At 48.7% G+C, this 22,119-nt stretch overlaps 1 protein-coding gene across 1 annotated transcript in view; it reads left to right on the top strand.

Annotated features, from left to right (window-relative positions):
• Positions 1-22,119, top strand: part of EXD3 (exonuclease 3'-5' domain containing 3) — a 293,521-nt gene that overhangs the window by 60,614 nt on the left and 210,788 nt on the right. Inside the window, exon 3 of the mRNA XM_017834638.1 lies at positions 5,832-5,945. Coding sequence (XP_017690127.1) covers positions 5,909-5,945 — 37 coding nt within the window. The 5' untranslated portion in view covers positions 5,832-5,908. The remainder of the gene's footprint in view (positions 1-5,831; positions 5,946-22,119) is intronic.

Genomic DNA, 22,119 nt, shown 5'->3' with positions numbered 1-22,119 from the left:
ATAGACATCTGTTGATGTTTGGGCAGCTGCTTTCTAGTTATAGTGTCCGAGCTAATGAGGCAGAGGGTGTTCACTGCAGCAGTGTGGCTGTGCTGGCTTTTGCTGTGTGTGTTCTGGTTTGAGCCTTCAGCAGTTCCAGTGAATCTTATTATGGTAATAATGGTGTGAAATTATTAAATTACAGCCAGAAATGATCAAAAGTCAATAAACATTTAATAAAAATCCCGTTAAAGTGAAGGGGGTAAAGAGACATCTCCTTAGAATGAACTCCAGTAAAATGAATGGATACAGGAGGCAGCTTTCAGCTGCAGGGTCATGTCCTGGCTCCTTGGCTTCTGCTGTGCCAGTGGTCCTGGTGGTGCTGAGCAGCCCATGGATGGTTGTGAGATCCTGTGGAGCCCTGTTGGCTTTGGGGTGCTGAAGGGGAGGGGAGGTACCCTGGGCTTCTTTGCACAGGCCTGGTGCTGTGGCAGGCACTGCCTGAATGCTGCCTGGGTTTAATTTTCTTTTTTACTTTTTGCTGGTGTCAGTGATTTTTTTCTATATTCTTATCACAGCAAAGTGAAGTTTCTATTTCTGAGTAGTGAAAGATTTACATGATAAAGAGAAGTCTGTAAAAGTAGGTGGAACTGCTGTTTGCGCTTCAACCTGAGGTGCTAAGAGGCCACAGGGCTCTTGATCACTTCTTCCCACTCTGAAATAACATATGCTACAGAGCTGGCTTGTAAAGGGGCTCAGGATGCAGGTAATTTGTTACATGCTGGAGTCTGAGATACCTCAATTCAGGCAGAGATTTTGGGTGGTGTAGCTTAGCAGGGGCATTATGAAGAATGAAGTGTTGGGTTTGTTACTGATGGAAGCCAAATTGAAGCTAAACTGGGTATAAGTACAGGATCCAAAGTCTGTAAAGTTAATGAAGTTAATGCTCTTCACAGGTTGTTTTTGCATGCACTCCTGGGACTACAGTTCTTTCACCCATCTCCTGACTCAGATTTTTTTTCTGCAGAGGGGTTGGTGATGCTGGAGACCCCAGAGCTGCCTCCTGAGGGCAGTGGAGGGGCAGCTCCAATCTCTGCTCTGTGTGACCAGTGATAGGACTGGAGCTGTGTCAGGGCAGGGTCAGGTTGGATCTCAGGGAAAGGTTCTTCCCCCAGAGGGTGGTTGGGCAGTGACCAGGCTCCCCAGGGCAGTGGGCACAGCCCCAAGGCTGCCAGAGCTCCAGGAGGGTTTGGACAACACTCTGAGGGACAGGGGGGATTGTTGGGGTGTCTGTGCAGGGCCAGGAGCTGGACTGGATGGTCCTTGTGGGTCCCTTACAACTCAGAGTATTCTGTGATTCGATGATATCTTTTGCTGCATGTACCTTTATGTTCTGTAACAATAAAGCAATAAAAGGCAGTTTGCAAGATTGTGAGATGGGCTTAAAAATCTCAGTATGGAGAGGCCTACAAGTGAGCATTGCTTTGTAGTGTTGTTTTTTTTCTTGTTTCTAAAGATTTAAGTTTCTCTCATTTCACATTTTCAAATCTTTTTCCATACCCAGGCAGAATAGAAACCTGCTTTTTTTTTGTTTTGGGGACATTTTCTGAGGAGAGATAAGATTTTTTTACACAGTTTTTCACATTTGGAGAAAAGCACCAGCTCTGGCAGGGCTTGAGATACCAGCACAGGAGCTGATCCCACGGGGGGGTTAACAAATGGTCAGGAGAGATGTTTGCTGCTTTTCTCTGCACAGCTCCAGAGCTGAGGGCCAGGAGCCCCTTGTTCACTGCAGCCCAGCGATGGCCCTGCTTGAACTGAAATCACTCAGAAGGAAACCAGTGGCCTCCAGTTCCCTGTCTGGTGGTGGCTGTGGCCTCAGCTGTTGCTGAGGAAGCAGGACCTGAGCTCTGTTCACACCATCCCCATCCACAGGGAGGTCACTTTGCCCTTAGGGCAGGTGTGACCTGCAGGCAGGGCAGGTGTCAGACACTCACCACCCATCCATCCTTCCATCCCTCCCTCCATCCATCCCTCCATCTCTCCCTCCATCCATCCCTCCCTCCATCCATCCCTCCCTTCATCCATCCCTCCCTCCATCCATCCCTCCATCCATCCCTCCCTCCATCCATCCCTCCATCCATCCATCCCTCCATCCATCCCTCCCTCCATCCATCCCTCCCTTCATCCATCCCTCCCTCCATCCATCCCTCCATCCATCCATCCCTCCATCCATCCCTCCATCCATCCATCCCTCTGTCCATCCCTCCCTCCATACATCCCTCCATCCATCCATCCCTCCCTCCATCCCTCCCTCCCTCCATCCATCCAACCCTCCATCCACTCATCCATCCATCCCTCCATCCACCCATCCCTCCATTCCACCATCCATCCCTCCATCCATCCACCCATCCCTCCATCCCTCCCTCCATCCTTTCTGCCCCAGCCCTGGGTCACTCAGGGTGACTGTGTGCACCATTCGCTCATTTGGCTTAAATAGGAAGCAAAGCACTCCTGCATGACCCTAGTCCTCGAATCCAGAGTCTGACAGTGCCCACACCTGCCCTGGAGGAATGTCAGCAGCTCTTGGAGAAGCAGTTTGGCAGCTCTTTGCAGAAGCCTTTTCCTTTACCTGCTCCATGCTGGGTTTCCACAGGGGGAATGTGTGAACAAGAAGGCTTGTTGCCCACGAGCAATTGCCTTCTTGTGGGACATCACTCACCACAGCATCCTGCAGGACTGAAGGCGTGCAGTTATGTTCTGCCTCTGGACACACTTGATTTAGACCTAAGTGGGGCTGACCTTATAGAAAAAACTACAAACTTGATCCTGACCCCAAAAATAGCAGGCAAGGAATGGGAGAATAGCCTTTAGAGTGGGGAACAATGGAATTTCATTTCACATTAATTCTTGAATTATTCTGATATGATGTCAGAAAGGGTTTTCATATAACGTTAAGGTTGAAAGAAGCCTTGAGGAGAAATTGTAACTTTTTTTGTTTACTGTTCAAAGGAATGGAAGGGGTGCCTTAAAGTGTCTTCTGGCGAGAAAGTTTCACTGTAGCAAGTTATGGGACGTGTCTGGTGCAAGTGGTGTGAAAAACTGCAAAGTGCTGCAGAACAAAGCTGAGGCAGGTACTCTGCAGCAAACAGGGGCTCCTGGGGGGTGAAGAATTGGGAGCAGACTGGGGATAGAATCATCTCATTCCACTCCACTAGCCCAGGTTGCTCCAAACCCTGTCCAACCTGCCCTTGGACACTTCCAGGGATCCAGGGGCAGCCACAGCTTCTCTGGGCAACCTGTGCCAGGGCCTCCCCACCCTCACAGGGAACAATTTTTTGGTTATATCTAACCTCAGTCTATCCTCTAGCAGTGTGAAGCCATTCTCCCTTGTCCTGTCCCTCCATCCCCTGTCCCCAGTCCCTCTCCAGCTCTCCTGAAGCCCCTTTAGGCACCAGAAGGGGCTCTCGGGTCTCCCTGGAGCCTTCTCTTGTCCAGGTGAACCTCCCCAGCTCTCCCAGCCTGGCTCCAGAGCAGAGGGACTCCAGCCCTTGGAGTATCTCTGTGGCCTCCTCTGGACTTGTTCCAGCAGCTCCACGTCCTTCTTGTGTTGAGGAACACAGAGCTGGAGGCCATACTGGTGAATGGGTCTCACCTAAGCGGACAGAGGGGCAGCACCTCAGAGCTGTGGTGTTTGTTTGATGGCAGTGCTGTGCCTGCCTTTCTCTGGTGTGTTGCTGTGGGACAGCAGAGCCGGGATGTTCAGCTCGGGTTAAAGTAATGGTAGAGGGTGGGATTCAGCCTATGGCACGTGGATGCCTTCGCCTGAGATGAAGACTCCCTGGACTCCACCAGAGAGTAACATGTGACTCCACTGATGTCACCTTCACATCACTCCTCATGGGATGAGCTCCCCAGAGGTGCCTCTGTGCTGCATATGATGGATGAATCGCACACAAAGTGCACTTGGAGGGGCTTTGTGTCACCAGAGCAGCACCTGTACTCCCTGCACTTCTCTGAGAGCTGCTTCTGGACTGACTGGGGATCAGCAGGGATCAGTCTTGGAGTCTGAAGTGCAAACAGAGGGGCTGGTTGAGGGGAACTTGCAGGTGTTCACATGGGTGCCCACAGACCAGCTGTGCCTTCCTGTGGGGCTGGTGTGTCCAGCAGAGCCTGGGGGCCCTGCCCATGTCCGTGGATGGGTGCTGGCCCTTGGCTGTCCCACGGCCCCAGAGGCTCTGGAGTCTCCCTTGGCTCTGCTCTGGAGGAGCTGCCTCGTGGCTGGGCTTGTTAAAGCTGCTCTAGGTACGAGTGTGACCCCAGGACACTGTGAGGGTTTGGTTCCCTGTCCCTCAGGTCCTGCTGGAATTTCCATTCAATGACATTTACAGGAGTGCACAGAAATGTTGTCTGAGTTCTGGGCGTCCACCCAAGTCCGTTTGTTGGTTACTGTGGTGGGGTCTCACGGGACACAACCTGGGAAGCCACTACTTGGGAGTGAGGAAATTCTCTTTTGCCCAACTGCTGAGGAGAGCTAAATTCTTCGGTGTCCTGGACCATGAATGTGCTATTTCGGTGGGTTTGTGTCTTTGGACAGATCATGGATGAATTACAGCCCTTTTTGTTTTCTAGGAGACCAATGGGATAAAGTGTGTTTAGGCTAAAACCTATTTGTTCCACTTTTGGTGTCTTCCTCCACATACACCCTGCTTTTTTTTATTTTTGGGCTAAAGACCTTAAAGAAAGCAAAGGCCCTTTGCTCATGCAACATGTTGAGGTTAATTCTGACCCACTGGATCCCATGCAAACTGCTTGCACTTAGGAGCTTGGCATGAGATGCTGCCAAAGGTGACTTTCATGGTGCCTGGTAAGAATCTAAACCTTCTGAGTGCCCCTGAGTCAGGTACACCTCATGCTAAATGTGGAGGAGATGCTTTCAGAGTCTTGTGTCATCCATTGAGAACAGGAGGCTGTTCCTGTGAGGCCACCCGGATGCACTGCTTGTTCTGTGTCATGTCCTGCTTGATGTGCCTCACTTACACTGCTACAAACAACAAACCCAACACACTGCTGTGCCTCCAGCCTGGTGCACAGGGACTTAAATCACTTGTTGTTATTGCCTGTCTGTTTGTATTTTTTTAAGCATTTGTGTTCCACCAACACACTCAGAGTGAGTATTCTCGAGGGGGAATTTCCTTCCTGATAAACAATCCTGTAGTGTGATTCAGCAGGAAGGATGTGGTGGTTAAGGCACTGGACTGGGATTTGGGAGACATGGGTTGTCTTTCCAACTCTACCACAGTCAAGATGTGATGAGTGGAAGGGCAAGCAAAACAAAGAGAAGGAGCTGTTTAGCTGTGGCAAAAACATACTTTCACGTGGTCTGTCTGATTTGGGGTTAGATAGGTCTGGGGTTTTCACAGAATCATAGAATGTGCTGAGTTGGAAGGGACCCATCAGGATCATCAAGTTAACTCCTGGCCTTGTGCAGGAGTTTTGTTTGGCTACTCAAGTAAACAGCATTAGGACTCCTGTTTGTGCAGTTCAAATTTGAAAGCTCATCTTGACCTGTTCCAGGAATCCAGATGTGGGTTTAACTACACGTTGCTTTAACGTGCATGAGATCTCAGATGCCACTTTTCAGTGTTTCTTGGTTGACTTAATTCAGTTCACCGTTGAATTCTCTGACCTTCAGGCAATGTGTAACTGTGGCTCCTACACCAAGTTGTACTTGCACGTAGATTCTCCACTCTCTTGTTAGATTCAAGGACAGCAGACCACACACGAGATATTCCCTTTGTCATACAGGGTGAAGTTCCTGCAATTTGACAGTAACTCTTTTTTCTTTTTAGAAGCAAGAGCTTGGAGTGCCATCTCTGAGTTTAGACCTCCAACCTCAGCATCCTGATCTGGTGCCGCCTTCGGGAGGATGAATCAGGACAGTGACTCAAGTGATCAGCCCACGGGTGAGTTTTCTGCTTCTCTAAGTGTTTGCCTGTCTTCTGTTCATTCAACATGATTTGCTTTCCATTTATTTTCTTAGTGCTATTGGAAGAGAATACTGAGTCACAAATAAAGCAAAACCTGTGAATCAGTGCTAAATTGCATGCCCTGAAGGTTATTGGATCTTTGAGGCTTCCTGTCCACATCTGGATATCAGAATTCTTAGAATTCTAGTCCAGGTTGAAAAGTTTACTAGCAATTGTTTTTATAACTTCTCACCAGTTCAGAAGCACACAGGGTTTTATTACTGTGTTACACAACTCATTCAGCTTTTAGCCATAGTTTAATTCTCTCACCAATTGCTTTGGTACTTGGTTTCCCTGTGCAGAAAGGGAACACGTACACACACACCATTGTCATGGATGTCCCATGAAGTCTCAGTGTCAGATCCTTGCTGGAGACATTAAATGGACAGGAATTTGTTACTTTTTCTGGCCCAGACCTACCATAAATTTCCTCTCCTCTTCCATCCCCATCTTTGGTTGTTGGAATTCAGACTCATTGAGTGCTTCTGGCAGTCTCTGCCCCGGGGCAGGGCCTGGGAGAGGTGGGTGCCAGAGGCAGTGCCTGTGGCCTCCCAGGCTTTGCTCAGCCTGGGCTTTTTTGGAAGTGTCAAGGGGCATTCTTAGCTCTGACGTGAGGGCTATTTTTTGACAGTTCCCATTGTTCCCCACTCTTTGTTCATGGGTGAGGTCTTTTCTTCTGAGGCCTTTGTCAGAAATACAGGCTGTTAGGAGGGCTGTCTGCTCACAGGTTTGGGGAGCTTTCTTTTGTTGTCAAGAGTCCTGAGAATTTCTTCCTTCCTTTTTCAGACTTGCTTGGGCAAACTGGCCCAGACAATATGTGCCTGAGGGGATTGCTGGGATACCCCCTTGCTGGGACAGCCAGGAGAGTGGTCCTCAGAACCACACCCTGTGTGCTGTGCTCTGGCTGTCACAGGCCACGTGGCTGTAGGCAGAGCAAGTTCATGAGTCTGGGGTTCTGAACACCTGCCTGCACTAAAGCCCTTGCTGTTGTCTATGGGTTTGAATCTGGGAGCTCAAGAATGGAAAATTTTAGAAAAATTCCTGTGGTAGGGGGAAGTATCTATTCTGTAATACTCAGCATGTATTATTACTGTGAACAGGTGATGATTACACATCGGGATGTGTGGAGATTCAGGAATCATCCACAAAAGGACATTGGGGCTGGGTTTTTGGAAAAAGGCTTTCAAGGCAAGTCTCTATAACATATCCTGGGTGCTCGTGAGAAATGTGCAGTCAGAATATTCATAGATGGCTCGTTGCAGCCTTGTGTTTTGTAGGGGTAATGAATGTTGTGGTTTCAGTTTAGGTCCACTCTCTAAAACAGGCACAGGAAAGAAGTTGTCCAGAGGGACACATTTCCAATGTGTGCATTTTATACCTTCTGTTGAAGTGCTTAGTCCTGGTTACTCTTGGAGTCAAGTCCTGGGTTAGACAGGTGTGATCCACTGGGGATTTATATCTTGGCTGAAGATAGGGATCTTCCACTTTGGGCCTCCATTTGTTCAGCTTCCAGCACCACCTATTGAGTGTTCATTCTGAGCTGCCACTGTAACTATACTTAGAGAGGAAGGATATTATAATCTTGTGAAAGATTAAAATAATGTTACTGTAATCCAGCTGGAAGGGGAGCGCTTTTCTCAGGGTAGGAGACAGCCAAGGTTTTTCCCATTCTGTCCTCCCCTTGTATACAGGAAGGAAGTGCTGGCAAAGGCCCGCCGGGCTTCCTGTCGACTTGGGAGCACATTTCCAGACACAACCTTCTCCACCATCCATCACCCAGCCCGGCCAAACAATCGTGGCAGCGCCAGGGGAAAAACACCCGGCTGGGATAAACAGCAGGGAGGAGCAGGAGCAGCACCCTGGGACCTGGGCACGGGCCAGCTCCTGCTGTGGCTGTGTCTGACAGCAGGGCACTGGGCTTCCCTTCCCTTCCCTTCCCTTTGGAACTGAGAGCTTAATGGTCAAAATTCCCCTTTAGAAGAAGCAGCTTACCAAAGGAAAAAGAGGGGGAAAAAAGGAAAAGGGCTGACGTTTAGTAAAGAGGTTGTGGAGGCACTCTTTACAACACTGGCAGGTTGTGGAGCCTGGAGCCAAGGAGGTGGCCGGGGATGCTCCTGGGCACAGAGCACCCTGGGGTGATGTGTGAGTAACTGGGATGGAGGCAGAGCTTTCTGTCAGGTCTGCAGGGCAGGGCAGTGCTGAGGCAAAGGCCATCTGTGATGCCTCAAAGAAGGAGGAACCAAGCAGGGTGGAAGCCTGACCTTTAACTGAATCATCTTTGCTGAATAGGATTCTCTCCAAGAAGATACTCAGAACTGAACTGGGATCTTCTTCTCTGTGTCACTGCTTTTGTTTAAACTCTGCATTACAATATTTCAGTAATACTTTCAGATCTGTCTGCTCTGTAACCTTTTTTTAACTTGAAACAACTGTTTGGGTTTATTTTTTTTCATTATGGTTTTAGTATCCTCACAAACTTTGAGCTGGGAATTTCTCCCTACAGCTACCTTAAGGAGGTTATAGTGAGGTGGTGGTTGGTCTCTTTGGTCATGTCCCAAGATACAGGATCAGAAGAAATGGCCTTAAGTTGTGCCAGGACAGATTCAGATTAGATACTAGAAAATATTTTTTCATTGAAAGAGTGTTCAGGTATTGGACTGAGTTGCCCGGGGAGGTGGTGGAGTCACCATCTCTGGAAGTGTTCAAGAGGAGCCTGGATGTGGCACTTGGGGACATGGTTCAGTGTTGAATGTGGTGGTGGTGCTGGTTGACAGTTGGACTTGATCTTAAAGGAATTTTTCAACCTTAACGATTCTGTGATTCTGTGACTCAATATTTGAGGCATAATTTTCCTTCCACACCTATCCAGAATGCTCTGTGGGTAAGCTGAGCACCTGGATTGGTCAGTCCAGGTGTGAGCATCCTCACAGACAGAGCCTGCTAACATTACCGTGTTCTCACTATTTTCAAACCATTGATTGTTCCCTGGCCTGCGATGCTCCAAAGCTCCCCCCTAGTAGGTTGTCCAATAGCAAGAGGACTTGTACATGGGAATGGAAAGAGAGAGATAGAGAGACTGAACCACCAAAGCCCTTGTGCCTGCCCTGCTTGTTTCACACTGATGCTGCCCTGCCTGAACTGAGCTCTGTGTTTGAGCCCAGCCTCAGGCTCAGCCAAGCACATCAGCTGGTGAATTAGTGTGGAGATAAAACACCTCCAAGACTTCTCCATTTGGGTCATTGGGGGGTATAATTCAAGTTAAGAGTCCAGCCTAATGGTAAATTTGGAATTTCCCCTGAAACTTCAGCAGTTGCTCATAGTGTAAGAAAATATTTCATGGGGTTGCTTTTTTCCTGAATTAACTGATACTACAGGATTCCATCAACCTTTCCTTGGACTTCTCTCCCTGAAAAAGCCTCTGTCAGTAATTCCTGCAGCATGACCACCTTAGCAGTGTGTCCAGTGTGCTCAGGGTCAAAACAGTATTTAGTTAAGGCTTTGTTTTGGCAAAACTGGGATGAAACTTGAATACGAGTGTAACCTCTTGAATTAAGGAAAGAGCGTGTTGTTTATTGAGAAGGTTTTTAGGCTGGAGTTGCAGAAGTAACTGGTAAAGACTTCCCAGAAGCAAATTATATGCTCCTGAAATCTGCCCATTCTGCCCCTGCATGCACACTGACCATGGGATGGGGTACTTGTGACACATCTTTCTACACAGTTTATGCTTTCTATACTTTTTTGCTGTGTGTAACTCTTAACAGTCTTGATAAGAAAAAAAATCCCCAGCTCTGTGCTGGCTACCTGCAGGAGCACCTTCTCTGCCCAGCCATATGTGCCTTTCTGGGGTTCTTTCATTCATTCTCCTGTTTCACATTTTTATTGTCCTTTGTCTGGGCTTACAACAGGTGTGGGGTGGGCAGTAAGCTCCTTAAATGCCTTTACAGTACTCTGTGGGACAGAAATTATTTCTTATTTAAGATCTTTACAGAAAGCAGGATTATGGAGCCCTCATTTAAAAACTGAAAGCATTTCTACAATGCTAACAATTATTTTTAAGTCTACCAGAAATGCAAATGAACAACAGCAATTGAAAAAGAAGTTACTGGGAATGGGATGGATAATAAATAGCAGTACCGGCTGCATGGTTATGAAAACATTACCCCACAAACTCACCCATCTGGCCTAGAGCTGGGGAATGGCAGGTTTCCCTACTGCTCAGCACTGAGTGTAGGTGCTGGCAGTTGAAGCTGTCAACTTTAAAATTAAAAAGGCAAAACACAGCAACCTGGTTTTAGGTCCTGCTGCAGCCCTGCAGTCCCCAGCCTGTTCGAGGCATTTGACTCTCTCATTTCCCCCTTTGGGACAGTATTAATCTTCCCCTTTGTGAATCTGTTTGACTGTACCTGGGAAAGTGCTCATGTTAACAGCATGCAAAATTTCTTAATTTCCTTCTAGAAAATAACTGGTTGTGTCTTTGCTTGTTCTGGCCATCCTGATGAGAAGAGTAGAGGAGACTGAGGGGAGAGCTCATGGCAGTTCCAGCCTCCTGGGCAGGGGTAGAGGAGGGGCAGGCCCTGAGCTCTGCTCTGAGGGAACCAGGGACAGCAGATAGGGAATAGTCTGGAGCTGTGCCAGGGCAGGGTCAGGTTGGATCTCAGGAAAAGGTTCTTCCCCCAGAGGGTGGTTGGGCACTGACCAGGCTCCCCAGGGCATTGGGCACAGCCCCAGGGCTGCCAGAGCTCCAGGAGAGTTTGGATGATCCTCTGGGGCACAGGATGTGACCCTTGGGGATGGGCCTGTGCAGGGCTGAGGGTTGGACTTGTGGATCCCTTCCAACTCTGCACATTCTGTGATTCTGTGAGACATCACTTGAATGGGCAGTGGGTGTGATTCTGCTTCGTTCCTCCAGGCACTGCTCTCTTAGTTATTTTATTAATCTAATTATACACTGTGACAGCAATGGGTTAAAAAAGAGACAAGACTGTGATTTGTTGACAGTGTCCCTTTCAAGTCCAAGAGTACCAACCGGGAATGAACCCGGAGCAATGTGAGGAACGCGCAACACGATGGGATCTGCCAAGAGCACTGAGTGCCGGGAGAGGCTGCGGGTGCCGGGGTGTTCAGGGCTGGGAGGACTGGGAATTCTCAAAGAAGGGAAAGCAGGCAGGGACTGCCAGCCTGTTCTGACATGTGCTAGTGGCTGTCATGGTTCATGGCGCAAGGGAAGAGAAGTCCTTGGGGTTGCCAAAGGCTTTGAAAAGACAAAGACATAGGCTTGTGATAATAAGTGCTGTTTGCCCAGGGATAGGAGAACACTGTGTGTCTGGGGAGAATGATGTTTACATTGAATATGTGGTCATACAACAGAAACTGATGGATAATGAAGGAGTTTTCCAAGCATTGCCTGCTGGTCTCAACATTCACCTTTGCAAAAAGAAATGGAGTATAATAGTTGTTTCCTCCCTCTCTGATTCTTTCACATAAATCTAGTGAAGACAAGGGTCAAGTTAAATCCAACAGGCCCAAACATCTTCCCAAATTCTAGCAAGGTCCAGGTAACAAACACTGGTGGAAGAATATCCTGTGAAATCAAACAAGCACTAGTTCTGAGAGAGACAGGAGGTGACTGTGTCCTACACGCCAGGACTATGGTCCTGCCTCTCGGTGCCTGTTCCCATGCAGTGCCCTGGGAGGTTACAGGATTCCCTGCATCCTTCTTTCATGCTCCACAGCCCTGGCTCCCTGGGCAGATGTCCCCTGAGGGGTGGTGTGTGTTGTGGGGGAGCAGGGGGGGCTGCCTGCAGCACACAGCCACAGCTCTTCCCTCGAGGTGTCTGTCCCTACAGAGGGTTTTGTCTATGGAGGGAGGGATGGCTCTGCCCCTGCAGGGATTCATTTGTGCTGTAGTGGGAACTGGGAGGCAGTGGAAACGTCCTGCTCGGAGGCTGGAGCAGGGTCTGCTGTGTGTGATTGTGCGTTCTTTTAAATTAAACTATTTTGCAAGCACTTCCTTCCTGCATTTCTCAGAAGGAGGGAGGGGGGTGTGCAAAGAATGTTGAACTGCCTTTGACGGAGGAGGAAAACTGAAGAAAACAAGAGATGCAATCCTAACTACTGACCTTTTACTTGAGCTTGGTGATGTTTTTCAGCAGCAGAGCCTCTGGGGAGTAACAGCATCCTCCTTGCTATTGTGCTGCCTGCCCAAAAAGGGGGCTAAAGTTCAGCTTTTATGATGTTCTCACTCTGGGCTTGTGGGAAAAAGGCCACATTCCCTTTCTTAGGTCATACGAGTGCAAGAGATGACAGAGTCCTACAGTCTAACCCCAGGGCAGGAGGCCAGTTCAAAATGGGACTGGGATAGACAGTTTGGTAAATATGCCTCCAGCTTTTTCTCCTTATGGAGAGTCACAGCAGGTGGGAGGGTAATTTACATTGTTAAATTAAAAGGCACTGATTTATTTTATATTGGTGTGTTATTGTTTCATAAGAGCACATGGGTTGCCATTACTTGTGATGGACTTATTGTTAAATCCTCCTTTTCCACTTTGGTCAGGAGTTACTGGAAGAGAATGTTATCCATGAGGACAAGAAGGCAAATAAGCATAAAACAAAAGCCCAACCTCCTCCCCAGCAAACTGCAGGTTTTTAGGGAACCTTCTGCAGTTCTGAGAATTGAGATTATTGCAGTGGATGTTCTCAAATGGAGCTCCTTGGCCCTCAGACTGTTTATTCCCTGTACCTGGGGGCTACAGAGACACCGGTCCCTTTGCTCATGGGTTCAGTTCAGGCTCCATGTCTCAGAGGTGCCACTTGGTCTCGCTGTCACCCCTTCCCTCTGCAGCATCTGGTGTTTCTTTCCACTGAGGTTTCCTTCAGTTGTTGAGGTGTCATTCAGCAGATACTCAGCTGGTGTTCTACATGGCATGATCCTGGCTATGCTGTGCTTCATGAAGTGTTGAGCTGGGTCTGGGGGTAGAGGAGGCAGTTCTGTCTGGAAAGGCTGCCCATCTTAGGGATAAATTCTGTTTTAAAGTTACAGATCCTGTTTTAAAGTTACTATAAAACATGCTGTTTAAAAAATAAATCTGGATGATGCTGACATCTGTCTGCGCACTGACATTCTTCAGCAGTGCTTGTGACTCCTGCTCCAGGAGCTCAGAGTGCTGATCAGCCCATGGCCACACTGTCCTGTGGCTGGTGTGTGAGTTTTATCTTAAGTTTGAGCCTTGTCTTCTGCATGGTAGATCACATAAAACCTAACACTGTACCTGCCCTGCAGGTCATTAAAGGCTAGGTATCCCTACTTCTTACACTGTCAGTAATGTGGATTTCTATGTGTTATAAGGAAAGATGTGTGTTTTGGCAGAATGGAGCAAATGGAAGTGTTGACTGTGAGGGAGGGTCTTGCTCCTGCCCTTCTCTCTCATGTGCTTGTACCCAATCCTGGTACCTTGGGCCCTTCACTAAGTTGCTTCAATTCACTGGCCCAACAAGAACAGATCCATGTTTTGGCCAAGTAGGTTTTCTGCTGAGGTGAAGCAGAGGGGCAGCACCGATCTCTGCTCTGTGTGAGCAGGGACAGCACCCAGGGAATGGCTGGAGCTGTGCCAGGGCAGGGTCAGGTTAGATCTCAGGAAAAGGTTCTTCCCGCAGAGCGGGGTTGGGCACTGACCAGGCTTCCCAGGGCAGTGGGCACAGCCCCAGGGCTGCCAGAGCTCCAGGAGGGTTTGGACAACACTCTGAGGGACAGGATGGGATTGTTGGGGTGTCTGTGCAGGGCCAGGACTTGGACTGGATGGTCCTTGTGGGTCCCTTCCAGCTCAGGAGATTCTGTGATTGTAATGAGAACAAGTCACTTTGCTTTTGGACAATGTATGTCCCAAGTAAAATGTCTTGGCACCAACGAAGTAGTGAAATAAAGCCAGGTATTAATTCAAAATGCTTGAGAAAATGTACACACACCAAATCACAGCTTTGGGTGGCTGTTTCAGGGGAGCAGACCTGTTGGTGTTGCCCCCTCAGTGATGGTTTCACCTCCCTGGGTACCCCACACCTGTGACACGGGGGGGTTGTGACTGTGGTGAGGTGAGACCCAGCTCACCCACCCTGTGATTTTGGTTTGGCCTTTTCACAATGAGCTTTGCCTTTGCAGCTTCTTCCAGTGACTGACCCTCACATTTGGTAAATACGAATACCCAGTTACCTGAGGTGTGCAGGAAGATGTTTGGGTTGTGGAGGAGAGAAATGAGGTACCTGGAGTCTGTCAACTCTCTGGTATTTCTGGTTATCACAGCGAGTGATGGAGAACAAATTAGTGCTGGGAAAACAGGCCTGCAGCTGAGAGAGGTTTGCCAGGAGGTTTGCCACACACAAGGGATTTGGACCCATGATGTGAAGCCACAGAACAATGGCATTCAGCTAAACCCAGGAGTTTGTCTGGTCAACGCAGGCTCGCAGCTCTTGAAAGTTGCTTAACACTTACCTTTCTTCTGGCTTCCAAGTATTGATTTTTGTATCCACAAGGTAATGCCTGTGGCAGCCTGTCTGGTGCAGGTACTGGAGATTCAGTCTGCCCCTCTGCCCCCTCCACCCTCAGCTCAGCTCTGGTGGCTGTGGCAGAGCCCCTGTCCCTGCTGCCCTCCAGGGAGGTGCCTGTTTCACAGAGCTGTAGGCTTTGGCTCTGCACATCGCTCATTTAACCTCATTTAATTCTGGCTAATCTGAGGACATATCTCTTTTTATTTTCTGCTGGATGCACTTTGCACAGAGCCACACAGACATTGGGAGGGAGAAGTATTTGTCTAAATTGTTTGTTTTTTCTTGGGGAAAAAGAAATGAAGATTTATTATCGGTTTTCCCTCCCCAGGGCTCTACCTCAGCAATATCTTCTGCAGAGCCATGTTTCAGTTGCAGAAGTATGCAGGGAGCTATCAGCAATGCAGCATGACAAAAGTTCACACAGTTCAGAGCTCTCATGATTACAGAGGAGCTTTTCTTGGGATTTTTAAAATGTCCTAGACACAATTAAAGGAATTTCTCAGCAAGGAGAGTGCAAGCTGGGGACTCTCTGGCAGATGTAATCACTCAAGGAAAACTTTGTTTGGCTTGGCTGGGTCCTGCCTTCGTTCCATGCTCTTTCATCCCGCCACCAGGCTTTGTCTCTCAGTCTTTGCAGTGTCTGTCTGTCTCTTCCTCTTTCCATCTGCCTTGCATTCCGCTGCAGGCTGAATGGGACAGCCTTAACCTGGCTACTTCCAAGACAAACAGGGAGTCAGATGGAAAGAGGGGGGCCCTTGGCTGTCAGGAGGCTTCGCGGTCACTCACTTCCTAGAATTAAAGGCTGGGAGTTGATCTGTAAGCCAGCCAAGCCAGAGACAATGATTGGGTTCCCATTTTGTTCCTTTGATACTGCCTTAAATATGTGCACCAAATGGGAAAACAAAATTTACATGAAGTGAGTAGGAATGCACTTTCTCCTGCAGATTTGCTCTACCCTGTGTCTGCCAGGATGGATAACACAGGTAGCAGAGCTCACCTGTTGTTTCCCAGAGGGCTTTGGGAATCAGGCCTGTTCTTAGAGAACTGATTCCTAATTGTGACGGGATGTTTTTGGTAGCCCTGAGAAGAAGGGACTGGTGCAGCTGGAACCCCAGGTGGTGAGAGGAGGCTGCACAAACTGTAGTGACTCAGGCTCAGCTCATGGGGAGAGTCCCTGTGTCCCCTGACACCCAGAGGGCTTGTGCCCTCAGCTGGGCACTGGCTTTCCAGAGGTGCTGATACCAGGCTGGAATGAATGAGAAGTGTTTGTTCAAACAGATGGATCCACAGTGATGGGAAAATGAGGGAGGCCAGAATTGCTTCCTCAGGTTCTTGCTTCCTCAGGGATTCTGCTGGGAGACTTTGGGTGAACTGCTCCACTTCCCTGCGTGGAAGAAGTGCATCATCTTCCTGCCCTGTAACGGAGAGCCTGAGGTGCCGCTTTGAAAGGTCTTGGTGGCATTGTTGACTTGCAAGAAAATGTTGGAGTGGTCCCAGTGAGGACTGTAAAGGGATTGCATTTGAGGGATCAGGACATCCTTGGCTGAGTGTAAGTCCCATAGGGAAATTTCAAAGATTTCCTTTTCAAATGTCTTTGAAATAAAGAAAGTGGCAGTGGAGGCGAGGAACCTCTTGGGAAGGGCTTTAGGTAACTGCAGCTCACTCACTCATGGAGAGGGTCGGGTTATGTATGTGGCTTTGTGTTAAATGGGGTGATGTTTTTGTGTTGCCAGTGGAGCCAGTACAGCCTTCCTAATGGGTTTGCTTCAGTGCTCCCAGAGGTCCAAAGCCAGCTCCTTCCCTGCTGAACCAGCTACAAGCTAGAATGGCTCATCAAACAGCCTCAAGTTGTACCAAGGGAGGTTTAGATTGAATATTAGGGAAAATTTTTCACAGAAGGGGTTGTGAAGCACTGGAACAGGCTGCCCAGGGCAGTAGTGGAGTTACCATCCCTGGAAGCATTCAAAAAACGTTTGGATTTGGCCCCTGGGGACATGGTTTAGTGGTGAATGTGGCTGATGGTGGACTTGATGATCTTAAAGGTCTTTTCTAACCTTAACGATGCCAAGATTCTCTGATTCTCTGCAGTCTGTGCAGCTCCTGGCTGGCAGATACTCCAGGTAGCATGAAGAATTGCTGAAGGTGGGCACTGCAGTCCACACATCTCTCATTGTGTGTTCCCCTCTCGCACTGGGGCTGTGTGACAGTGCACAGGCACTTTGATCCTTAATCCCATGCGGTGCTTGGTGCTCTCCTCGGAGAGGTGTTCCCATACACTTCCTCCTGCTCTGTTCCTTGCTGCTCACTTGTTTAAACGATTACTGACTGCACATATTTATTATCCTTCACTTCAATATCTGATTGTGCTCATTTTTAAGACTTTTTGCATTCTTTAATGGCCAGTCTTCACGAGCGAAGATTTGGGAAAGGTCATTAACCCTTCGAGCCTGCGCAGTGGATTTTATAGGTGAGACCCAGCGTGCGCTGAACTGAGCCCACCCTTTAATCCTGAGGTTCATCTGCCGGGGCCGAGCAAGCTTGGACAGTGGCAGTGAGGTCCCCAGGACGTAGGTTTGTTTTTAGAGTGACCTTCTCTTAGATGGATTGCCTTACAGGGCTAACGAGCTCCATCTGCCCGGGGGGCTGGGAATCGAACCCGGGTCGCAGCGGTGAGAGTCCTGCACCCTAACCACTAGACCACCAGAGGCCCCTTTGCATTCTTTATTACACCATTATTATGCTAACTGTGTGCCCACATGGCTCTGTGATGGCTGAGGTCCTCCAAACCCCAGCATTGTTCCCAGCAGGTCTGTGGTGGCAGGTTCTGTGTCTGGCACAATTTACCCTGTGAATGATGGGTGCGTGAGTGGTCTGGGTCTTCTGTAGGATATGATGACATGCAAAAGGCCTTAATGAATATTTTATTTTAAATTACATGTGCATTTTAAATAGGCCAAGTGATGAACAGATAAGTATGTGAAAGATGGCTCAGCTTCCCTGTTTCACAGTTGACAGCTAATTTTTGGATAATAATCAATATTTATCAGTATTGATTTTCCTGTGAGGCTGAAGACCAAGAAGACTTTAAGTCCAGTCCTTCCTAGTTCCCAAGCAGGAATGAGCCCATGGGAAGCCAGGCTGACACATGCTGTCCTTCTCCTTCATATTCTGTTTAGTTCCATCTAAACCTGCTCTGAGTGGTTTATGTGGAATCACAGAACTCTTTAAGTTGGAAAAGCCCTCAAAGATCATTGAGTCCAACATTTCCCCAGCACTGCCAAGGCCACCACTAACCCATGTCCCCATGTGCCACATGGCTTTTCAGTCCCTCCAGGGATGGTGACTCCACCGTTTCCCTGGGCAGCCTGTGCCAGTGCCTGACCATTCTTTCAGTGAAGAAATTTTTCCTAATATCCAACCTAAATCTCCCTTGGTGCAACATATATATTCCAAATATCCCCTGAAACACAGAGGGATGTCCCACTTACAGCCTCTCACTTTTCCATTCCAGCTTTGTTGCTGAACGCCCCACTCTTCCTGCCACCACAGCAAGGCAGCCTCTGGAATTAACTTGCTGAGCTGTACTTTTTTAGGTTTTTCTAATATATCTGTGTCTAAGTAAACCTTGTCCTTTCTCTCTGCTTGTGGGTGTTCTTCTCTTCTCCTAAATGAGCAGGATACATTAAAGCCACTGTGAGCCCAGGTCACATCCAATGTGTCCAACCAGCTCCTGGATTAAGTGCCATGGCTTTGTCCTGCAGCTGGACGTTTCTGGGTGGGTGCACAGGGGTGACAGGAGCAGGGGTGTGAAGGTGCCTTCCCCTGCTCCAGAACCACCCCTGGACAATGCTGTCATGCTTTTTGGACAGGGCCTAGTTTTCAACTTTGAACCCCAGTATGCTGCTGGGCTGTACCAGCTCGTGGTGATTAGTGGGCAGGTAATTAATGACCAGCAGTGACTGCAGGCCCGCACTGTGCTGTGTGATTTGGGCACAGTGCAGGCTCTGTCACTGATGGAGTTGGGATGAGGAGTGGGGAGGTTTGCCCTCAGGCACTGGTGGACATTTAAAATGCTGCAAAGTGCCTGCAGGGGTTACTCAGGTTGGGTGAGAGGCCTGAGAATCGCCTGTGAGCTGGTGCTTGTGGCCACAGGCCATGTTATGATGCAGCCTGGCCTCCCTGTGCAGCCGCAGGACCGTCACAGTCCCGTTCTCTGGGAGTGGCAGATACTGGCCAGGGAGCTGTTCCTGCGTTTTTGTTCAGCGATGGAACTCAGTACCACACACTAAAAAGACTTTCCATTGGTATTCAGGGCTCATATAACAGCTCCTCAGGGTTTCCTGCGGGTTCCAAGGGAAAGGATCTTTCCATGCATAATTTAATCCCATTCAGCACAGCAGCAGTGGGATTTTTTTTACCCAGAAAATCTATAACATCTCACTAGTGACCTCCTGTACTCTCAGAACTCGCAGTGCGCTTGCTTATCTCGCCCTCTCAGATAAACACCTCTCAGCATCCTGTTTTTCTTGAGCCATACGAACAGGAAGAGAGCGATTGTTTGAGATGTGCGTCAGCCAGAGCGGGAACCAGGCAGCCCCTTACCCTCCCCATCGCCATGGAAACCACCAAATCGCTCCAAACACACTGGGGCTGAGCTGACAGGTATCCTGGCCTTTCCACCTAACCTCCCCACAGCTATAAATTAAATGTGCAGGACCTCTCAAAAATAGGGGGGTTTATTTTATGTAAGAGGGTGCAGCTATAAATTTTGGAAGTGAACAGCTACTGCTACTTTTATGTTAAGCAGCAGTGAGATCTTTTGTTTGGCTGTGTTTTTAGTGCTAGAAACTGGAAAAGCTCCAAGGCAGCTCTGTGGTCAGTGGGAGCACCCTGTGAGGTACAGGGCAAGGTTTTACCTGAGCCCATGTGTGATGCCTGTGCCATGTGCTGGAGGGAATGGTTTGGGCCAGCCGGCTCAGGGAAAAGCATTTGACTGTTTTGCAACCACTTAAGAGAGACCTGGAGAGCTTTGTGTGTAGAGGGAGCAGATTCAGGATTTGAAGCACATTTGGGAGCAGTTCCTGGCACCTCGGGATGGGATTTCCAAAGGCAGCAGCAGAGATATGGGTGAGGAACATGTTATTTGAAGATTCTTGCTTTCTCTGATAATGTTGAGTATCAGTGCTGGTGTAGTGGAAGGTGTCCCTGCCCATGGCAGGGGAGTTGGAACGAGATGATCTTTAAGGGCCCTTCCAACAAACCAGCCTGTGATTCTACTGGAGGCAGAGTTTTAACCTCCACTCTGAGATGTCATTAGCTATTGGAAGAAGAAGGAATTATTTTAACATAGGAATTTTACCATTATTTTGTTCAACATAAGCAAAGTAGCAATTTCCCTCTGCCTGTGGAGAGATGGACTCAGCCTGGACTGATGGATCTTCTCCACTTTGTTTACTTGAGTAAACATGTCACCGTGTCCCCAGGTGTCACATCTGCACATTTTTTGAACATTTCTAAGGATGGCAACTTTGCCACTGCCCTGGGCAGGGTGAAGCTGCAGCACTTTTGGCTCTGTACAGGGCCTGGCCCCTGGTCTGCACTGATGGGGATCAGCACCATGACACATCACACAGCCTCAGGAAGGATCTGTGGATGTAGAAGTGAGGAACTGGCATAAGAAAAGGTGCAAATGTCATTTAAAGAAGAATCAGACTATTGTTACTGATCTAAAAAGAAAGTTGGATAGCTGCAAAACATGTACTACAGCTTTTTAGAATTACCAGTTGAGTTTTTTTCATGTAAAACTACTAAGGAGAGACAGCTAAAGGTTGTTAGATTGAGAACTTGGGGATTTCCAGAGGTGTCTGGAGGGGAAAAAACAGGTCTCCTTTTAGCTTTATGGTAGTACTCTGCATCTGATGCTTCTTTCCCATACTGCACTTCAGTCCACTGGGGCTGCTGCTGTTCCTGGCACTTTCAGTCTCTTATGTAAGTAAGAAGTTCCCCCTTTTATCCTGGACAATATTGGCTTTCTTCCCCTTTGCAGGATTGGTAAACTTGAAAGAAGAAATGGTTAGTTGTCTGGAGTGATGTTTTAGATGTTGTTTTTAAACTCCTGAATTTCACTTTCCATGGAAGTACCATTAGCTCGGTGTAGGACATAGACTTGCACCCTGGCTGTGCCAGATCCTCCTGGTCCTGGGCTGAGGAGGTTGGTAAGACAGTGGGATGTGAGGAATGGTTCATTCCACGGCACTGATTATTGTCCTCCTTCTGGGAACATGGTGACTTGCTCCTCACCCTTCCCTCAACACTGAAATAGTTTATGGGAACAGAAACCAATTCTCTTCATCACTGAAAAAATGCGTGGAGCTGGTGGCTAAAGGAGGTAAAAATAGCTTGGCTGATTTTTTGGAGGAAGAGGAATACTGTGTGATGAAACTGTGGGTTTTATTTAAAGTTTTGAACGCAAGAATCCAAGCCCTGGGTTGGGTAGGACGGAGATCACGGAGCTCAGGGCCTTCAGCCGGATGGAGGGAGAGGGTGTGAAACTGAAAGGGAATGAGGGACTGCAGTGCTGTCCTCCCCTCCGGTGTGTGCCCAGGCTGCCAGCAGCCCCGTGCCAGAGATCTTGGTGTTCAAGAGCCCTTGACACTGAGGTTAGAGCCCATGACAGATGAGGAAACCATTTGACAGTGTTGCCAACTACTCGCAAAAGGTTTACAATGCTTATATTTTTAGGCTTTTATGAAGTTAGATTTCATTAACTGCCTAGAAAGCGATTTCTTGGTGTTATTTTTAAATTGCCACTTATGTAAAAATAGCTGCACTTGTCCTTCTTGTCTGTCCAGGGCACATTGAAAGTGTCCCCAGATGACCTCTGTTTGTCTGAGGTGATGACACACATGGTGTTCAGAGTGATAGTGTTAGATAGCCTCCTTCACTGTTGTGCAGTGACCCCCAGCCTGCGTCATCTCAGGCACTGTGAGGATGTCCCAGAGCTGGAGAGCTCTTTGGTGGGATTTCATTTTTATCTCTTCAATTGGCACCAGTTCTGAAGGGCATCCCCTACTCCTGTGCCATGTGTGGTGCCCAGGTGCTGTGAGGGAGGTGATTTTACCCCCCCTGCTCTGCTCAGGAGATATCCCACCTGCAGAGCTGCCTCCAGCTCTGGGGTCCCAGCACAGGAAGGACGTGGAGCTGCTCTGGAGTCCAGAGGAGGCCATGGAGATGCTCCAAGGGCTGGAGCCCCTCTGCTCTGGAGCCAGGCTGGGAGAGCTGGGGGTGCTCACCTGGAGAAGAGAAGGATCCAGGGAGAGCTGAGAGCCCCTTGCAGGGCCTAAAGGGGCTCCAGGAGAGCTGGAGAGGAACACGGGATAGAGGGAGAGGACAAGGAGGAATGGCTTCCCACTGGCAGAGGGCAGGGTTAGATGGGATATTGGGAAGGAATTGTTGGCTGTGAGGGTGGGGAGGCCCTGGCCCAGGTTGCCCAGAGAAGCTGTGGCTGCCCCATCCCTGGAAGTGTCCAAGGGCAGGTTGAACAGGGCTTGGAGCAACCTGGTCTAGTGGAAGA

Source organism: Lepidothrix coronata, unplaced genomic scaffold (assembly GCF_001604755.1).
Source record: "Lepidothrix coronata isolate B3197 unplaced genomic scaffold, Lepidothrix_coronata-1.0 Scaffold237, whole genome shotgun sequence".
NCBI classification, from domain to species: domain Eukaryota; kingdom Metazoa; phylum Chordata; class Aves; order Passeriformes; family Pipridae; genus Lepidothrix; species Lepidothrix coronata.
The sequence above is the reverse complement of the archived record's forward strand: the minus strand, read 5'-3'. Positions and strand labels throughout refer to the sequence as shown.